The 21,170-nt window shown below is 41.2% G+C and overlaps 1 protein-coding gene and 1 long non-coding RNA gene across 3 annotated transcripts; one reads left to right on the forward strand and one right to left on the reverse strand.

Annotated features, from left to right (window-relative positions):
- Nucleotides 1-794: 794 nt before the first annotated feature.
- On the forward strand, nucleotides 795-14,871 carry SSR1 (signal sequence receptor subunit 1). 2 transcript variants are annotated; one of them, XM_081015014.1, is made up of 8 exons: nucleotides 795-1,001; nucleotides 5,170-5,288; nucleotides 6,828-6,915; nucleotides 7,047-7,309; nucleotides 8,348-8,424; nucleotides 9,314-9,392; nucleotides 10,684-10,777; nucleotides 11,436-11,515. In XM_081015014.1, the coding sequence occupies exons 1-8, from the start codon at nucleotides 914-916 to the stop codon at nucleotides 11,498-11,500; spliced, it is 873 nt and encodes a 290-aa protein (XP_080871140.1). In that variant the 5' UTR covers nucleotides 795-913; the 3' UTR covers nucleotides 11,501-11,515. The 2 variants fall into 2 exon arrangements, with proteins under 2 accessions (XP_080871140.1, XP_080871139.1); XM_081015013.1 differs by lacking the exon at nucleotides 11,436-11,515 and adding an exon at nucleotides 13,463-14,871 and having other exon boundaries at nucleotides 799-1,001.
- Nucleotides 14,872-15,361: 490 nt separating this feature from the next.
- On the reverse strand, nucleotides 15,362-20,953 carry LOC308482171. Its single transcript, XR_013989113.1, has 2 exons — nucleotides 19,218-20,953; nucleotides 15,362-18,524 (listed from the first exon to the last, which is right to left on the reverse strand). It is a non-coding gene; the product is annotated as an uncharacterized lncRNA (long non-coding RNA).
- Between the last annotated feature and the right edge of the window lie 217 nt (nucleotides 20,954-21,170).

Genomic DNA, 21,170 nt, shown 5'->3' on the forward strand with positions numbered 1-21,170 from the left:
GACAGGGGTCATGAGTCTCTCTTTTTTAAAAGACTGCTCAAGTGAAGCAGTGGGAGTGGAGAACGGACAAAGAAACCTGTAACTGACTGATCAATTAATTAAAAGTACCACTGCAATCGGACCAAGCAGGGGCCATGAGTCTTGCTCAATCTCAGAATGTATCCCTGGCCATTGTTAATGTGGTTGCTGGGTAAGATCCACGACTTGAAACCTTAAGGAGCATGATTTTTTATTTTTAAAAATTTGCGTGGGAGGGAATCTTCCAAATATTATTTTGGGGTGTATACATCCAATGCATTGTGTCATCGGGGCATCGCATATCAAAACGTTGCGGAAGAACAATGGTTTTGATTATTGCGGATCTTGAAAGAGGCAATCCCGCGGCCGTGTCTTAAAAAGGTCGCCGGTTGACGATTGTTTCCCTTTCGTACTGACACGCAACGAGACACGCTAGCGTCCGCATATAAAGTCAAAGGTACTGCACGATTCCGCTCGTCTGTAGCGAGCGATAGGATTCCACGCATGCGCTCCAGAGAGCCCGTGGTTGAGGCGCTCCACGCGGTAAAAACTTTTCGCGCCTGCGCTCTGGAAAGCAAGCCTGACGAGGAAAAGGAACATAAGGAGCTTGTTGGTCGCGCGGAGCATGCGCACTTGAAGCCAGCCCAGTTGCAGTCACGTGCCCCTCCTTCCTCCTTCCAGGGGAAGCCACGTCCTCCGCGCAAAGCGGGGCGGTGGGGAGGGGGCGGGGCAGGAGAGGGGCGGAGTCCGCGGGCCTTGCGTGACAGGGCGGTGACGTGAGGTCGCCGCGGGGTTACGGTGGGCGGGACCTGGGCCGGATGAGCTCCTTTCGCCATTGCGTCGCGGCAGGAAAAAGTAGTAACTGCCGCCGAGGGCGTTTAGTCGGCCCGCTACCATGAGGAGGTCCGTTCCCCAACTGCTGCTGCTCGTGCTCCTGGCTTTCCCCGCCGCCTTGCTTCTGGGTGGCGCCCGCAGCGGCCCAGGTGAGGCGGGCCGACAGAGAACGAGCGGGGGCTCCCCTTTATCTCCGCCTCGCGCGCGTACGCGAGGCGGCGGTTGAGGGGCCGGGGGGGGGAGGAACGTTCCTGTGCTTTTTTGAAATGGAAGCAGCGCGTGAGGCGGCTTCGCGCGTGCCGTTTCGGCTGGTGAATTCTGAAAGGCGGGGGCGGAGGCTTCTGAGTGGGGCGGGGGGCTCCTTTTCCTCTGCTCTCTCTCCCCCCTCCCCTATTCGCTAGGCTGACGTGTCAGTCCAGACCTCCGATAGCCACATGGTGCTGGCAGGTCGTAGCTTCGTTGACTTCTACGTTTCTCGTTAACCTCCTTTTTGAGGGACTCGAAAGCTGACACGTGTCAGCAGCCCGAGGTTGTGCGAGGAGTTTCGCTTTTCCCCCTGCAAACTCTACCTTCGGTGGGAATGGAGCGCGCAGCTCTTCACCTTGCTCATGTGTCTCCTTCGGTGCAGCTGTGATTCCTTCTAGCTGCTGCTGAAGGGGAAGAAAGAGAGGAAAATCACACATAGTTCCTCTTATTTCAGCACAGCGTTCAGGTTCGGCCTCTGACCCCACCTGGAGACGTGCGAGCCAAAAAGCTCGGTACGCTTTGGCAACCTTTGCCAAATGGACAGCTATCGGGAAACCAGTTTCTCTTGTTCCCTTTAAAAGAGGGAGAGTTGAAGTGCAGGCAACTCACACGGAAGCATCATAACATTTCAGGTTCTCGTGATCAACTTGTTGCACTAGTGTGCAAGCTGCAGCTTTGAGATCCTTGTTTTGAATGGGAAAGAAAGAGCAAACTCGTGCCCAGAGGAAACTTGTGTCGGATTCATAGGGGCTCAGCCAAGTTTCCTTGAAGGAACCTTGGAAGTCTGTAACTGAAGACAGTTTTTCCCAAATCTGTTGAGTAGTGTTTTTACAGTTAATAAAATTGTGGAGAGCTTGGAGATTACTGATCTCAAAAGTTGGATGTCTGAACTGGTAGAGGTCTGCTGAACTGTGTGAATTGAATCAAATTACTTTCCTGAGTTCATTTGACAACTAAGAACATATCCCTGTGGTTGTCCACGGTCAGGGTTGAGACCTTCATGTTTTTGCTGAGTAAATCCAATAACAGCATTTAAATTGCATTATCATACAAACTTCTTGGATGTTTCTGCAGCAGTACAAGCCAAGGTCAAGTAAGTTTTGGGAGGACCTTGCTCAAGAAGCTTGTCAGTATAAATTGAGACCAGCATAGATTTGATTTTGTGTATCATACCAGCAAATGTGTTCAATTAATGTTTAATTAAGTGATTAATCAACATATTCTAAACTCAACCAGATGGTGTAAACGTAGATTGTTTTCAATTTTGAAACAATGTTTGTGGTTGGGGTTGTAGTTGAGTACAAAATGAAGGAATACAGGGGCAGCTAGTGTAGAATACAAGTTTGTGATCTTATGTAGGGCTATTATTGATATGCAAGTGTGATCAAGGTTATGGGGTAGGTATACTTCACAGAAAATATTGCACGTGCTTTCCAAGGTTAATTATACAGGGTGCGGTAACACAGCTGGAGGTCTAGGTGAGGGTTATGTGTTTAAAAGGCATGCTGTATTTGCCAGTAACACTTGTCTCTTCAAACCTCCCAGCATGAAGCCTACTCCTGGCAGACCACTGGCATTATTTCCATTTAAAACATAAATCCAGAAATGTTGTGTATTTGAATTGTTAAACATTCTGGAACAAAAATCACATAAATTATAAAGCTCAAACATGAAATAAAACATTGCTGGTATTATATGCAGATACCATAAAGGATGGGTGATATATATGCCTTATGCATATATATGCATTCTGATATATGCCTTGTGCATTAACCACAAGGTGAATCTACCTTAAAACAGCATGAACTTGCATATCAGAACTGGGGGAGGGGGTGGATTGATTCCACCCATATACAGTGGTACCTCGGGTTAAGTACTTAATTCGTTCCGGAGGTCCGTTCTTAACCTGAAACTGTTCTTAACCTGAAGCACCACTTTAGCTAATGGAGCCTCCTGCTGCTGCCGCGCCGCCAGAGCACAATTTCTGTTCTCATCCTGAAGCAAAGTTCTTAATCCGAGGTAATAGTTCTGGGTTAGCGGAGTCTGTAACCTGAAGCATATGTAACCTGAAGCGTATGTAACCCGAGGTACCACTGTAATGTATAATGCCACATTACAATGCTGCCAGTTATTTTCATTTATTTCCCCAGCGGTCCCTCACATGCCAAGTACCTTCCACAGCTGTCATACATTGGGCCAGCATTTTCATTGAGCTGTCCACCACAGACCCAAGATGTTTCCTTCTTAGTAATGGCTAGTTCAGACCCCACCAGTGTTCATTTGAAAGGGTGGGGGGTTGCCTCATTGTGCATCACTTTACACTTTGAATTATATTTGCCTCAATTGGAAAGATCCTTATAGTTTTATGGATGACCCTTCTCATAGTAACAACACAGATATCATTTGGGCTTACTGGCATAGGTTTATTAGTTTCAGATTAAAACTAGCACTCTTTTAATTTCATTTGCAGTGATTTTGTATTACCATTTTTTCTTGTACAATGTCATAGATACATGTGTGTTTTCTCTTTGGTTTTGTGACCTAATCAGTTATAACGTAGCTCTTCTGGAGATTTTGCATGTCTCTTCTCTTGGCTCCAATTCAGTTTTCTTGAACCTCTAGTTAGTGTTCTTTGTTCTGGAACAAAGTCAAATACCTACATTCCTTGTTGAATGGGAGAGAATTTATGCAGTTGCAATAGCATGTGCTTAGTGTTTTTAGCAAAGTGTTCTGATTGAGAGCTAGTTCCACAAATTAATTGCTGTGCATTTCTACTTTTGTTCCCCATTCAAAATATTTAGATAAATTCAGGGTAGCTCTCTTTCAGCATTAGTAGTTTAAGATAACTGGAAAATTACACTTCTCAATTCTTGGTAGTTAGTTCCTGGCTGTGATAACAGATGTTGAATACACTCCCTCCTCTCCACTATAATGCCACATCATCATTCTTTCTCAAATATATAGGAGAGATCATGAAATCTTGAAAGCATGCTACTGCTTGGAAAAGTTTGTGTGGTCTACCATAGTGCTTTTAGCATAATGAACATTTCAAGGAAATCACTAAAGAATCCTTGTGATAGAAGTCTACTATCACAATTTAAGAGATTTAGTTTAATGCTGCTGCTCAACAGACAGCTAAATTAAACCAGTATGTTGATCTTAAGCTCTCTTGAAGTCACTTGAACTGAGTTGTAATGAAACTTTTGAGCTGTGGTTGCTTGATGGCACTAAGACCTTTCCTTTTGTAACATTCTGAAAGGAAGGGAAATTTTATTTGGAGTCTTCCCCGTGACCAAAAAAAGAGGGGTTGCTTTTGCCATACATTTGGAGGAGGTGTCCTAAAATCCTTTATTTCAAGCTCTTTAATGCATTGTCATGCTCTATTTTAGCAAATAGCTCTTTATGTGCTGTGATTGTGTAACTTTGTGGGCTGATACAAACTACCATACCTCCACATTCCAGAGTTCTTAACCTTAATAAATCAAAGTTGCTAGCTTGCCATAGTGCAACTTCAGTTGTAGCTTCTGCCAAGATATACCCCACTGTGGGGTAGAAAATATTCTGCATGCTCCTAAGCTGCTCATTAGAGGTCCTTTTCCTTGCCAAGTGGATACTTGCTACTTTTTAGCTGGACTAACATGCCCATACTTTAAAGTTCTGTTCAGGGTGTTAGTCGTGGGATGACTTCTGTGTGTTTGCAATAATAGTTTTTTTAAAAGACCTTTGTGAGGAAATCTTTATTTTAATTATTTCTGTCCCTTCTGTAATGTATTTTGGTAGGATTTAAGCCAGTGTCATTAGCCTTTATGTTTCTAATCTGTATGGTGCCTAGTGCAATATTAGGTGGTATATAAAATTAATATTGACAACTGCTTTATAAATATCAGAGTAAACTCTGGATCTTCTTACACTGAACTTCTAGTGATGCTTTTCACTAGAGACATGAATGCAACTCACAACTTATCTAAACTGATAACTTAGTAAGTGCAATGAAACCTTTCAAAAGCAAAGTTAAACAATAGAATAACTTTGCCTACATTTAAAATAATTTTTCATTTACCTTGTCTCTAGGTTCTAGTTTGCTGGTGGCTGCTCAAGATGCCACAGAAGATGAAGAAGCTATTGAAGATACAGTCGTTGAAGATGAAGATGATGAAGCTGAAGTTGAAGAAGATGAACCCACAGAATTGGTACATCTACAAGTATTTGTTTCTGTTTCACAAGCTTATGTTGTCCATTATTGCGATTTTTACAGCAGTTAACCCATTATCAAGAGTACTCAATTGAATCTGCCCAGGATGTTTTGCTCTTGAGGTAAAGCTTAAAATGCCACTCCTCCCTCTCCTCATCTGCATACCTGCCATTGCCCACTCACAGTGGGTGGGATGGAAAGGAGGCTGGGAAGAGGGGCACAGGTGGCATGCTCCTTGGAGGTCAGTTCTACTGCTCCTCCAAGCTGTCCTGAGGCTGCCATGCTGAGACATTGGGCTGGCCCTGTTAACTGCCATAATGAACATCCACAAATCATAATGCTTGAGTTGCTCCAACTGTAAGTAGGATATAGTAAAAATGGACCTTTGCTAAACCCAAGGAGCTGTACTGCTGGTCAAAAAAATGTGCAGCAGGGATAGAAATGCAGCAGTATATTGGGGAGAGGGAATATCTTTTGAGTGGTTGGAATGACCACATGGTCAGTTGTGGAGGGAAGAGTCACACTTTGAAATATCTGCATTAGGCTTATGGTGTTCTCTTTCCTAAGCCTGCCACTACAGGTCTCCCTCCTCCAGAACAGTTCCCTCTTGTATATCAAAAACCCAAAGGGAAGTACAATGCTTGATGACCACAGTTTGTATTACTGCCACCAAGTTGTATGCAAATCTTACTGATGGCTGTATTGCCATTAATCCTAGTGAATATTACAACAGCAGAAGGCTGGTTTTGATTATGTATAATATCACTTTCTAGACACAATTATCAAATGTGTATTTGATAATTTACTTAGTAACTCTAAGCTTTTCTATACTTTGTACATTTGACCACTTCTGCTTTTCACGAAGCTGCCTGTTCTTAGTTGTGGTTTGGTGTACAAGCACCTATTTTGGTGTTTTGGTAGCTGTTTTGTAAGGTTGTGTATTGGCCTCCTCTTGTTACATGATAATATGAACATTAGCTTTCTGATACCTACTCTATTTGCAAAAGGTAAGTTGCTCACCTCTGATTTGTTCCCCTTCCCCACCCTCTTCCCTCTCCATTCCTGGAGTACATAATACATGCATACATAATTTTATTTATATGTCGCACTTCCATATTTCACACCATACTCAAGGCAGCTCACAACATGAAAAAATACATAATTGTCCTGGACAAAGATGGAGAAACCAAGTCTAAGCAGTCATGTTGCATTCAGTGGTTGCACTTCTTTCTGCTTCTCTCAGCTAAACAGAAAGGAACATGAATCCAGCTTGCAAGCAAACATCCTTCCAAAGGAGCCCTGTTAGACAGAAGCAGCACATGGGGCTTTTGCTTTCTTATGGGACTTGCTTCCAAACAGACACACAAAGGATTGTGCTCTTAATAATTGTTTTCAAGAAATTCCAAATATTTATTGCAACATTAATGTTTTTGCGTGGAAATGCTTTTATGTGGGATTTTGCAATAGTGGTCTTACTTCAGATATTCATTGCTTCACTGTTCGTCATAGGCTTTTCAAAAACATTCTCTTGTATTAGACAGAAGAGAAAGAGGAAGAAGATCTATCGGGAGAACCGAAAGCATCCCCTAGCGCTGATACAACCATCTTGTTTGTGAAAGGAGAAGGTAAAAAATGGCCTTCTTTTTACCTCAGACCAGCACACTTTATCAGTTTAGTCTAATTATAGTGCAACATTATGCAAGTTTTGAGTTGTGCACACAATTTCAGCTTAACCAGTTTTCTAATTTCCTCCTAGATTTTCCAGCAAACAACATTGTGAAGTTTTTAGTTGGCTTTACTAACAAGGGTACAGAAGACTTCATTGTGGAGTCTCTAGATGCTTCGTTCCGGTACCCTCAAGATTACCAGTTTTTCATTCAGAATTTCACTGCTCTTCCTCTGAACACGGTTGTTCCACCACAGAGACAGGCCACATTTGAATACTCCTTCATTCCTGCAGAGCCTATGGGTGGTCGCCCCTTTGGACTGGTTATCAATCTGAACTACAAAGACCAAAATGTGAGTGACAGCCTGGAAGCTTGGCAAGGTTTCCCTAGTGTTAAACTAGGCATTTGCTGATGTTATCCAGGAGTAGTGAGTGATGTTTATCCAAGTGTGCCATTTTTATCTTGCTTAGGCTTGGGTATCTATTCTGCAAGTTCTGGTATAGCCAAATCCTTGATAGTATTCCAATATGATAGTCTAAGGTTTGTGATGAATGGTTTTGGAAGGAGACATTAGAGTTCATGTCTTGGAGCCTGATTTGAACAGGTGCAGTCTTGCTTTTTAAAATACTGCCTTTACTTTTTGTAACTCTTCACAACAACATTATACACTCCTCAATATCTGAATGTTCTGACACTTTCTGAATCTGAGTTGGTCTTTTTTGTTCTTGTTGTTTTGGTCAACATAAGCTATCGTTATGATTTTGCCTCCTCCTCTCTCTCTCCTCACCTTCCCAATCCCAGGTAAAAAAAAAGCTTCATCAATCTCCAAATGTAACTTTATTTGTCCTTTTCAAAAGTTTTAGACAAACTCCACTTTGAGTGGTCGCTTTTCATCCCTTTGTTGTGGACATTTTCTCCTAGTAAAGCTTTGAAAATGTGTGTTGACAACCTGAGGCCTACAAGACCCTGAGTCCTGTAAGCTAGCTTTCTGTTTATTGTGATTTGCAATGTGAGTGGAAATTATAGACAAGAACGAAGTGCTGAGGAGCAGTTCATCCCTGGAGGTATATACAGTGGAACCTTGGTTCTCGAACTTAATCCGTTCTGGAAGTGCGTTCAACTCCCCAAACGTTTGAAAACCAAGGTGTGGCTTCCGATTGGTGCAGGCGCCCCGGAAACAATAGCCGACAGCCGCATCAGACGTTTGGCTTCTGAAAAGCATTCAAAAACCGGAACAGTTATTTATGGGTTTTCAGCGTTTTGGAGCTGATTTGTTTGTCAACTAAGCCATTCAAGAACCAGGGTTCCACTGTATTAACATTACTGTCACATAGTGGCTTGAATCTGTTATCTTGGGCAGCCTTTAATGTTACTGTATTTTTCATTTTAGGGAAACTTCTTTCAAGATGCTGTTTTCAACCAGACTGTTACCATTATTGAAAAGGAAGATGGATTAGATGGTGAAACGTAAGACTTAATTTAAATAACCTATTTATTTATTAATTCTTTCAGAGGCTTTTATTGCCCCCCTTCTTCATGCAGTCCTAGAGCAGGTTATCTACTGTTAATCTTCAATTAAACTTTGTAGCATCTTCCACCCCCAAGGGCCTGTGGAAGGTGTGTCTTGACCTAAAAACAAAACATGTATAGTAATGTGGGTGGGCACACCTCAAAAGAGCCACCAAAGAAAATGCCCTCTCAAGCACCACTGTCCCACTAAGTTCTAATAGAATCATAGAGTTGGAAGGGTCCCTGAGGATCATCTAGCTGAACCCTCTGCAATGCAGGAAGATGCAGCTGTCCCGCACAGGGATTGAACATGCAACCTCGGCAATATCATCGCCATGCTGTAACCAGCAAGGCATCTTCTGCTGATCTCAACACCGAGGCAGGTCTATATAATCTCCTTTGTTGATTTTAGAGTAGTAACTCATAGGTGCTTTGCAGTTCTATGTGTTTCCCACACATAGCTCCATTAGGTACATGTTTTATTTGCAGGATTTAAGATTTAGCAGTAATTTGGATCATTCTTAATTTCTTTTTGTCATCTTGGCTTGGGGTGGGGAGAATTTATCTAGATGAGAACTTAGCTGTCCCACCAAAGTTATTGAGTTGAAACTGGTGTCCCTTGGTTGTTTAATCTGACTCCTCCTATCAAGAGATGAGTCCTTCATAAAGTGTTCTACAAAGTATAGTTGGGGTTGATGTTGGGATGGGCATATGAGTGTGTGTTCATTTTTAGGACAGCAACTGTCTACTTAATCTGGTAAAGGTATTCAGGGATGATTTGTTTAGTTTTCTTCTATTTAAAGAAAGAAAAGCTTACTGGACCTCTCTTCTCCTTTTTCTAAACAAGGATTTTTATGTATATGTTCCTTGGTGGACTTAGCCTGCTTGTCATTGTTGGTCTACACCAGCTCTTGGAATCTAGGAAGGTAAGAAATTCTGCAGGTCATCTTTCCGGTTATAGATGCTACTCTGGACCCAGACGGTGGTCTCAAGACACTGTGTTAAACTAACTGGCTCTCTTTAATATGTGGATGGGCTGGTGACTGAAACCTGTACACACTGCTATAGGCTACCTGGAAGGAAAGATCATGTCATATATTAGAACATTGCTTTTCTTGAGGCAAGCCTTAATCCAAGGCAATTTTACACAAAGATCAAGCTACCATGCAGTAGAAGTGTAGCTAATACAGTGGTGCCTCGCAAGACGAAATTAATCCTTTTGGCGAGTCTCTTCGTCTAGCGGTTTTTTCGTCTTGCGAAGCAACCCTATTAGCGGATTAGCGCTATTAGCGGTTTAGCAGCTATTAAAGGCTTAGCGGCTAAAAGGCTATTGGCGGCTTAGCAGCTTAGAAAAGGGGGGGGGGGAGCGAAAAAAATCTCAAGACTCGCAAGACATTTTTATCTTGCGAAGCAAGCCCATAGGGAAATTCGTCCTGCAAAGCGCATCGAAAAACGGAAAACCCTTTCGTCTAGCGGGTTTTTCATCTTGCGAGGCATTTGTCTTGCGGGGCACCACTGTATTTGCTTTAGAGACCATAGGCCAATTCCTGTTTATTTAAGTGATTTTTTTTCATGCAGTGGTATTCTCTTTGCACCTGGGAGGTAACTGGATTGCATCTGCACACACTTCCTTATAAACAGAATGTTGTAAAATGTGATCAGATGTTGAGTTGCTGTAATAGAAGACTACATAAGCAAATCTTAGCCATAGTTGAGAGTGAAAAGTGGCTAAAATGCCATGTTTCATTTCATCATAAAGAGCAGATACAAGTGCAGCATGTGACGCTTGACATCTTGCAAGAGTTCCACATGTCAGGCCTATATTTGATCCTCCCAACATGCGTTTTTCATACTCACTTAGCTTAAAAAACTATATTTCCACGAATATGGGACTATAACTTCAAAAATGGTTCATAGATTATGGCTCACCCTAATACTGATTCAGTCAATTAAGTTGAAATTATCTGTGTTATGTTGAAATTTATCACAAATTAGGATTTTTACCCTTAAATATTTGTAAAATATGCACACTGTTTTAAGAAATTATTGATGCTCATGCCACCATGTATTAGAACTGCTGCTAGAATGTAAAGCCAGCAGCTTTGGGTTTGAAGTTAACTGCTGTTGTGATCACAAAAACATTCTACAAGTTGAATGGCTTAAGTGGAGTTCAGTGGAGTTCTTTCCCTTATTAAATCTTGTGCTTAATGTTTCCAGAGAAAAAGACCAGCTCAAAAAGTAGAGATGGGGACGTCGAATCAGAATGATGTTGACATGAGTTGGATTCCTCAAGAAACTTTAAACCAGATAAGTAAGTATCCATATTACCATAGGTTGTTAGTCCATTAATGAATTTCTTATAAAAGGATAACCAACATCTTCCAGATATTTGGATTCCAACTCCCATCAGCACTAGTCAGAATGTCAGTGGTCAGAAATATGGGAGTTGTAGTCTGCAACATCTGGAGGAACAATGTTAACTGCAATGTTGAATATGCCTGCCTCTAACTGTTTAGAAAAGGGATTGTTCTAAATGTTCCTTTTTTTACTCTGCCAGATTCACTTGAAATTATTTCCAGAAAGAATTATTCCTTTACTGTTATATTGTTTTATAAACTTCAATGAGACTCCAACCAAAAATTGAGAATGCATATGAATTAGAAGAAGATAGTAGTATTCAATAATATTGAAATCAGTGATGAAGTCAATAGTGAAATCACTGACTGTTTCTTATACTGGTTAGAAGATACTTGCTGAATCTATACAGCATTAGGTGAGGACAAAACTGTAATTCTGTGACTAGTGTACAGGGTTTTTTGTTGGGTTGGGAGCTGTGGAGCTTTAGCTGTATGTTTTGGTGACTTCTGATTTCAAAAATTAGTCCAATATGTTCTTAGATCTTTTAAATGCTTGTGGACTTTTCTAATATCTTTACTGTCTCTTCTGTTTTGCTTTTCCTGTGGCTTCAGTGCAAAGTAGAAGAGGTGAGACACTTTATTGGGTTGAGGCTTCTGAAATGTATATTGTGCACTAATTAGGTTCTTATACATTGAACCCATTTCTGCTTAGTTGGTACACTTCACATAATTGCATGTGGTGTTAAAGTAATAAGGTTTGGAGGATTTCACCAGTATTTTGAAGATGCAACAGAAGTCTGGAGTTAATCCCACTTGGTACATTTACTGTTGCATATCTTGGGGGAGCTGATGTTCAGATACTAACTTAGTTACACTGTTAACATGGTTCAGTCACCAGAACTCAGTGGTATCTGCACTTACTGGGATGTCATCTACTTCACATGCCTGATTTCCCAAAGGAAACCGTGGCTACATTCTTCAGATTGCCAGAAACAAAATAGACCACCAACAATTTTCAGAACACGTGATAGAAAAGTTTAATTGTCACATCACTTGTTCCATAGCATAGGATACTAACTATTGATGCTAAACAGCAATTTGCATAGAAAATAAGTATTAACACATTAGAGGGCTTTTAAAATGCATTAAGATTGCTGCTTGCTTGGACTTCATGATCATGGTGCTTTAACTGATAAAGGGGCAAATAGTTACTAATATATATTGTACTGTGTTTGTGGCAGTGAAGCCTCTGACATTGACTGAGTTGATGTGGTGGAGTGCAATATCCAGCTGCTGTAGGAGCTAAAAAGTTAGGCCAACCTCTGTGAGTGCCAAGGAAGTTGCAAGTGTGCATGGGAAATAAAAGGCCACACAGGGACAGGCTATATTCTGGGAAGATAGGTGACGGGTTGCTGAGAAAGAAGGATGCTGAAGAAAGATTGCAGAGTAGGGAGCTGACTGAGAAGCAGAACCAAAATGTCTGAAGAATGAGGCTTAGAGGATAAAGATGACAGGGAGCTGAGCCAAGATAGCTAGATGGAGAAGGGTTTCTTTTTTATAAAAAAAGAAACGTTATATCACAAGTGCAGAAGGGCTGCCTGCTATGGGGGTGAGGGAAGGGGGCAGAGGGAGGCTCAACAAGAAACTAGCTAGAGGAAACGTTGCAAAGTGGGCAGAGGTCTGAAAAACAGGAATGTGAGAAAACAATAGATGGTGGAAACATTGAGTTCAAGAAATGAGCCCAGGGGAAAGTAGGATTCAGGCAAAACAAAGGTTGTATATGTGGAAGGGGCCGTGTGAATAGTTAGGAAGTCATTAGAGAAGCAAGGGAGGTCCAGAGGATGGCCAGGGAGCTGAAAAAAGATGTAAAGTTACTAGGTCTAGAGTTGGAACCCCACAATTACATTCATTCACTTCTGCTTTGCCCTGTTAAGATTGTCTGTATGCAATCAAGACCAAAAGGTGGTTCGAATCAGTGTGCAAAATTCAGTCACCACAACTAATCAGCCAATTACTTGTAAACCATCTAGAAAACTGAATACTAATTAAATATTGAAGATTAACACATTTATTGTGGCTTATTACTTATTGTGGCTTTTGCTAAAATGTTAGTGTAAGGTGCCATAGTTCTCTTTTTGTTTGCCCATAAGAGACTGATATTGTTACCTTTTGGGGGATTTACTGCCTGAATACTTAGCATTCTTTCTACTTTATATGATTTAGAATTCTACAGATACTGAAACTTGAGCTTGTGAATGTAAAGATTAGTTTTTGATTTGGCTGTCCTTGAGCATAGAGGGAAGTAGGGCATGATGTTTCCTTCATCCTTAGAACAGATACACACCTGTTCTATATTTAGAAACTGAAAGAGAGCAAAATAATCTTGCTCAAGCCACCTATTGTCATCACAGAGCTGAGATTGAATGCTTTGATCCTGCATTGTTTTAGGAACATCTCATTAATAGGCTACTAGTTGCATGTCCATAACTGAAGAACATATATAAGATGCTTCTCAGATCTGCCTTTTGCATGATCGTTCTTTGAGGGAATAAATTAGAAAATAATTTTCTCCCTTTGGCCCCCAAAATATTTCATTTAACTTATCTCATTGAGTAACTTTTCTTCTTCTTTTCCTTCAGACAAAGCTTCCCCAAGACGGCTGCCCCGGAAGAGGGCGCAGAAGAGATCAGTAGGATCTGATGAGTAAATACTGTTAGTACAGTCAGCCTTTATTAACCCAGCCATCCAACCCCCTCCCTTTTGTTTTTGCTTGAATTGGGAGTTGTGCTGAGAAGCCATATCGACTGAGGAGAATACTATGAAAAACATTTGGACTATAAGCATTTGGCTGTGTTCAGAGAACACTGCTAACAATGCACTTCTCATTCCTTTTAAAGAAACAATTAAGAATCATTGTGCTATCTGAAATGTGCCTTTAGAGTCTCTTCATTATGCTGATCTGTCATCTGCACACCTTTTGTTTCTGACGTCAGAAATGCAAATGTGTCGTTTCCTACCCTGTTCTGGTTGTATCCTGTCATAAAAGAAGGTCTTTATGCATTTTCCTATCTGTTACTCAGAGTCATCTATCATATTCTTTGCTACATGTATGCAGCTCCTTTTTGGTACGCATGTTGGAACCTCTCATGAAGCACTGAGTCGCATTTTTGTGTAGCTAGTATTCTAAAGGCACAAGCCGGTGTAACTGCTTTTAGCAGTATAGTGTTTGTTTTTTTACAATATTGCTGCTGCTGTTTGACATAAAGCGCACACTGAGTCTGAGATCCCAAATGTTCTTACATGTGTGTCAAATAAGGGATTTCTACAGCAGCTGCACTTGTGAAATATGAATTGTGTGCTCACTTTGGCATTCATCACCCCCTTTTTTTGATTGCAATACATCTGTATAAATTGTTAGTAGTTTGACTTGGTCAGCAGATCTGGTGAATATAGCAAGTTGGGTAACTTTTGAATGCCTAGTTCAAATGGTTGCAAATTGGTCCTCACCATTGGCCTGGTTTGCATGACACTCTTAAGTCAAAATACGGCTTACAAGGAGCAGTGGAACAGGCAGGCTCCTAGAAAGTAACTTGTAGCACACCCACACACACCACAGGCAGGTATGTTCCTGGCCATAGTTTGCGTTGGCAGGAAGAAAGCATACCCACAAGGCTTGGTTCAGACAATAAACTAAGCCTAGTTGAGCGCAATATGTGAGTGAAAATGATGCAGGAGGAGCAAAGAGTCTGTAAGCTCCTCTCCAGGAGCCTGCATGTTCTTCCAGTCCCATTAAGCTATAATTTGGCTTGGCGTGTCATGCAGACCAGGCCATTATAATTGTAGGGACTCTTCCACCATTTGAAACCCAATCATGGATAGAAAAATGCATTGAATTTCTTAGATAAAGCTGGATACAAGGTTTGACTTTCATGAACATGTCTTTGGGCAACAACTTACAACCTGTACAATGGAATTGTGCTCTTCTGTTCCCATATTTGATTGTATACAAAAGAATAAGTTCTAAAATGACAGTAAAAACATAAATTAAGTTTGTTTGTTTTTTACTTTTGTGCCTTTTTCCCTTTTTGAACTCTTATTGGTGTCTTAGCTGTTTAAAGAAATGACTAGCGATAAATTCAGCTCTGCATTTTGCTCAGAAGGGGAACCCCCCAACTAGGATCAATTCCATTATTAACCTCAGTAAGCTTGACTTGATGAGAATATAAAAGTATGTTAATTTCCTAATTTAAAGTCATGTTGATCTCTTGGCTTAACTTGCAATTGTTAGTAATGTACATCCTGTGGTAGCCTGAAATGCAGCAGCTGAAAGTGGACTGGAAGATTGGAAACAAAGGTGTTGTATACCTTCAAAAGCCTCATTTGTACATGAAATTCAGCTGTCATTTTCAGTTATCTTTTCTCCTTGCATCAGAAAATAATTAAAGCTTGATCACCTATGATGCATATCTAAGCCAAAGTCATTGGAATACTTGCATGTCACCTTACTGCTTAAGTTTAAAGTTGTTTTTTATATTTAAAAAAAAAGGAAAAGTCATGTGCTGCCATTTACATTTAGGGTTCCCCTTCACTGAAATAGTCGACATGGAAGGGATAACTTTTAAATACTCAGTGTTTACATTTGGCAGTATCATTTTGCTCCTCTTTCAGCTTATTAAATGGAGCTTTGAACGGGAAACCATTATATTTTAATTATTATGCATTAGTAATTAATATGGTATTCCCCCCCGCCCAAAAAAATACATGTGGCTCAAATAGCCTGTTACAAAGTTTTATTAAACATTGAAAACATCAATTAGCAATCTTCTAATTTGGATTATTCATGCTTGTCACATTCAGCAAACAGGTAACGTAGGGTAGACGGAATTAAGGATGTATTTAATCTCTCAACTTTGGGATGGGGGAAGAGAGGAATCTGTGACTGGATTAATAGCTATACATGTCACCTTTGCATTCTAACTTGGGCCTTATGAAAGGTATTTTACCATACTGTCATTCATTACACTCTAATTGCCTATAGTATTTGATTTCATATTTTCCTTCCTACCCAAGAGATTGGACTCCTAGGAAGCTTTATTCTGGTTTTGTACATTACCCTGCTATTGCAAGTGGGAATGTTGTTCAGAACTCTGAAAGTCAGTTTGACATTCTGTCCAAACGAGTCTTGCTGCAGTTGCTCAGAACTACTTCTGTTGCCTTCTATCCATTCAGTGAATGAGCCACATGTCACACAAAAAAGCTGGTAACTTTTTTCTATATTAACCTTTTTAAGCACAATTGCCCCACTGCAAGGTAAATCAGATAAATGTGTGAACAGCACAATTCCTGTTAATAGTATGGTGACTCAGAATTGTGGATGAGGCCTAAACTTGCATGGACTTATCTAAAGCACGAATGACAATTATTTCAAACTAACTTTATTGTAGCTTGAGTATTTACCTCAATTTTGTTTCCCCCATTGATTTTGGATGCTGCTTCTTAAAAAAAAGAAAAAAGAGATCTGCACATAGAAAAACAAGTTGGGAAGATTGTAACAGAGCCTTTTTCCTTGATGTGCTTGCTTTCTATTTATAGAAATTTTGAGGGGTGAAGAAGAAAACACTCAGCCTTCATTGCACTCAGAAGTAATACATGCAGACAAAGGTTTACTTCATCTACTGTTTTGAGGAAAAACTCCACAAAGTTTAAGAGAATAAAAACAACATTCTGAGGGAACTTAAGTTGAAGTACCTTGCAGCTTGCAGGAATGTCAAAAAGTGCATTATTAAAAATACTTTTGCCGAAGTGAAAATGAAGTCTAACCTATTTTGTTCTGTTACTCCTTTTAAAAAAGAAAGAAATAAAGCCTGATGTTGAACCAGCAAAAAGCTACGTTCAGCCACAGTATTTTAATACACTCAGGGCAGAAACCACATCTATATTCCTAGCATAGAATCTTTGTATAGAATAGCTATATTGTGAAACATCACATACCAAGGGATTGGGTTCCTTGTGAAGAAGATGGTAACTCCTCTTGCCTTAGAGTACTAGGAACATGTGCAAAGTTGTAAGATTCCTGGAACATTATCGGCTGTTAAAAATGAGGTTCTGAAACTCAGGATTTGCTCCATTACTAGTAATGTATTTTTGTTAATAACTGACAAAAAGTGTCAATCTCTACTTTTGGAGAGTAGAGGGAAGAAATGAAACATTCCTATTTCACAAATAATTCACATCAAAATCTAGTTTGGGGGAGTGATTTGTCTGTGCCATCTGTTCTCTAGGTTTGGCTGCTCTCAAGATATCCTCACTAAATTTTGCACAAGGGGTTCCGGGCAGGGGGTGGCAGTCAAGATTTGGATGGTAGCTGCCATTTTGAATCAAGATGTCAATTTCACACATCTGTTGGCATCAGTTCTGCTACCTCTTGAGATATTGTTGGCAAACTTGGCATGAAGGTTCCTGAGGTGGGGCATCAGACTTCATCACAATTTGAATTCTGAGTTCTTCCATCTTATATCAAGGTTGTGGATCGAAACACAACTTCAGCGTCACTTTTTAAGAACAGGTTTGGTCACTTCTCAAGATATTGTTGCCAAACTTGGCATGAGGGACGGTGGTCTTCATCAATGTAACCAAATTTCCAGGTGTACTGATTGAAATTCCACTTCTGTTGACACAAATTAGCCATTTACTAATGTGTGCTGCACTGAAGTAGAATACATTATTTACAGCAATCTTGATGTCAATGACATTGTAAAACTTGGTTTGATGAGGTAGACCAGGGGTCAGCAACCCACGGCTCCGGAGCCGCATGTGGCTCTTTTACACCTTTGCTGCGGCTCCGGGGTGGATACTAGCGAGGGGAGGAGGCGCATTGTGCGCCCCGACACTCCCCACTGTGGCGGGCGCTGTACTGGCTGTGACGTCGCATGGGGGCGGTGCGTGCATTAGTTTTGCGGCTCCCAGGTTTTTTTTCTTCGGAAATGGGTCCAAGTGGCTCTTTTTGTCTTAAAGGTTGCAGACCCCTGAGGTAGACCCACCTTCCCTGTCATTTACTAAACTATGATACTCTGTGTTAAACTGTCTTCTAGCTCTTGCTAGTAGCATCCTACGGTAATTTATAATGACAGGTTGGTGGGATTTCTTGCCAGAAGTGCAGAAGGTGCTCTCATTAGTTTGGATATCTGATAACCTGAATTCTGCTGCAACTGATATATCACTGCATCTATATATCTTAGTATTACAATGCTATGAAAACCATGCCCTGTTCAGTTAAGTTTGTGTAGCCTTTTTCCAATAAAGCACTGGTATATAATTAGAATGCTCTGTTACTGTGCCAGTTATGTTGTAAGTCACAGTAAATGCTTAAGTTTTTGCAGTGACGCTGAAGCTGAAAGTATTACGATTCATAATTGCATGTGAAGCTAACCGCTCAGCTAGGAATATATGTAAACGGCAGGGGGAGAGGAGCAATACTGTTCAAAAGACCATTTATATATAATGAGCTTTTGGGATAGTTTTTATACCCCTATATCATCATATCTGGGTAGTGTGGTGACTGGCTAATTAAAAATAAAAGTTTAAACAGCTGCATAGGTCTATTGCCATGAAAAAGTCTTCAAGAGACAACTGAAAGTCAGAAGCGAGGATGTCTGCCAAATCTCTGCTGGAAGAGTTTTCCACAGCATGGGATCATTGACACTAAATACCTGGCTTCTAGTTGAGGCCAGTTGGGCCTCTGTGGCACGGGAGACAACTTACAGCACTCCTGGATAATTTTGATGACAGAGACGCCATAGAAAGGCTCAGGTGGCGCTTGAAGCAACTTGGGCCCAAGTTCAGGGCTTTGTAAAGCAGCTCAAGAACCTTGAACTTGACCTAGTATAATGGGCAGTCAGTGCAGATGTGTTAGCAGAGCTGTTGCATGCCCTTTTAGCTGTCTCACCACTGTGTTCTGGTCCAAGCCCAAGGGCAGTCCCACATAGAGCGTAGAGCTGTCATCCAGGCTTGAGGTTAACCAGTGCACAAACTGTAGTTGCCGAATGACCCCAATCCAGATGCCACCATAGCTGGAGTACCAGACAAAGCTGGTAAAAGGCACTCCTAGTAACAGAGACCATTTGGTTCTCCACTGACTGGTGTATCCAGGAGTACTCCCCCTCCTCTTAGTCTTAGAGGGTGTGCCCCATTCAGAACAGGCAACTAGCCTGTCTTCCAAACATGGGAACCACCTAGCCTCAAGAATCTACATCTTCCAAGGATTCAGTTTACTGGTCCATCCATCTGGTCAACCAGGCCTAAACTAAGATGTAGAAAACCAGTGTCCTCTAGTAATTGTTCTGCCACCACCTCCCCCCCCCAAAAAAAAGGGTGTTTGCAGCTGGCTGATGGCACACCAAAGGTGGGCTTTTTAAGCAGCAGCCTCACCACCGCCTCTTTTAAGTGTGGCTGGCACCATACCCTCACACAATGAAGTGTTTACTGGTCACCTCATTTCAGCTGTTTTTCTAACCAGTCAGGAAGGGCAGGGCTCCAGGGGAGCACATCTTGTCCGCAACATCAGGCTGCATCAACTGCAAATGGCCCCAGAACACATTAAAAGTAGATTCTGAAGTTCTTGTCAGTGATAGAAATCCTAGACTCCAGTAAATCTTAGTAAACAAAGAGCTTGACATTGGAAAACAAATAATACAAACCCCTGAACCAGACCACTAAAAAGGCAGGCCAAATATGTGCAGTGGTGCCTCGCAAGACGAAATTAATCCATTCCGCGAGTCTCTTCGTCTTGCGGTTTTTTCGTCTTGCAAAGCACGGCTATTAGCGGCTTAGCAGCTATTAACGGCTTAGCGCCTTTAAGAAAAAGGAAACAAACTCGCAAGAACTCGCAAGACGTTTCGTCTTGCGAAGCAAGCCCATAGGGAAATTCGTCTTGTGGAACGACTCAAAAAACGGAAAACTCTTTCGTCTTGCGAGGCATTCGTCTTGCGAGGCATTCGTCTTGCGAGGTACCACTGTATAGGAAAAGCTTCTATATATACACTGCAGGTCAAATGGCGACATGCTTATTTGGAGAGAAAAATGCTACACAACGGTAGTGTTGAACCCACAGAATAATTGTAATTTTGATGGTTAGTGCTGGTTTTAAAAACAGCCTTTCTGTAACATTGCTGTACTTTGGAATTATTTATTTTAATTGCTGGGGGAGCAATCTCTTGGTACTTTAGGTTTTAATGAGCCACAGGTCTGTCACCTCTGTTAGAAATTAACACCACTATTCCTCTGGAATCGCTCACTTTTATATTTGCCATGGTAGTATGTGATGATGATGATTTGCTCAAATCCTGGAAATAATCCGCTCCATATGAATTCTAATAAACATTGGACAAGCACTGGAAAAAGTAGAGACTCCATTTTTTTTTATTTTGATGCTTTTGCATTTGTGATGATTTTCCCAGTAATTCTGAAAACATCGACCTGTGAGGCAGGTCTACAGTAAGTAGCGTAGATGTAGAAAAGTGTAAGGCTTCTTGGTGACTTCAAGGGACTTTCTGGCTCACATTTCACTTGAAATCTGTAGAAGGTAAACTGGAGTACGTAACAATAGTGCAAGTATATTTAAGCTGGAGGCACAAATGCTGGTTTGACTTGCAAGCCTGACCTGCTTCATTTTGCAATGCCTCTTTTGCAACATACATCCTCTGGCCGTTGTTGCATATGAGCTACTGGCCAGCTGGGTCTTTTGATCTGCTGACACTTGCCATCTAATTCCCTTAAATGTAGAGACCTTTTCCAGATGATTTTTCTCCCCCCCCCCGCCATAATTGCACAGATGCTATGCCATTGTTTTCATAAGATCCAGATGTCCTTTCTTCAAGGCCATGCTTCTCCTGGAAAGAAACCAATCCTTACCAACATAGCAGCATGGATTTTACGAATCCCCCCCAAAAGCACCATCAAATCACAGATCACCTGTACTTATGAGTGCTTTCTGTAATTTGTTGGCAGTTTTGTTGTTGGCCTATGTGAAAATCACGAGGGTCTGTGCTTTGAATCAGTGTTTTTGTGGTTTTAGCAAGCACTGGATCTGCGATTTTTATTACGCAGTCTACCACTGCAAGTGTTAATCTGCAGGTGGTTTGGGCGGGGGGGGACGCTGTGTAAAATGATGCAAATTCAAGAGGATCCGTTTTAATTCTACTGGATCTGACTCAGATCCCTTGGAAGTGTGTGTATATCCAGACAACTTTTAATACCAGAGTTGTGGGATGAGAGGAATTGATTCAGGGTACGGTGGTACCTCGGGTTACAGACGCTTCAGGTTACAGACTCCGCTAACCCAGAAATAGT

The sequence above is a fragment of the Podarcis pityusensis genome, assembly GCF_964106645.2.
Source record: "Podarcis pityusensis genome assembly, chromosome: 7".
Classification (NCBI taxonomy): domain Eukaryota; kingdom Metazoa; phylum Chordata; class Lepidosauria; order Squamata; family Lacertidae; genus Podarcis; species Podarcis pityusensis.

Bases quoted from the DNA above. Each gene is read 5' to 3' on its own strand.
- SSR1 (XM_081015013.1), top strand. From the start codon at position 914: ATGAGGAGGTCCGTTCCCCAACTGCTGCTGCTCGTGCTCCTGGCTTTC. The intron at 6,916-7,046 runs GTAAAAAATGGC...ATTTCCTCCTAG, and splicing joins CTTGTTTGTGAAAGGAGAAG to ATTTTCCAGCAAACAACATT. The intron at 10,778-13,462 runs GTAAGTATCCAT...CTTTTCCTTCAG, and splicing joins AGAAACTTTAAACCAGATAA to ACAAAGCTTCCCCAAGACGG.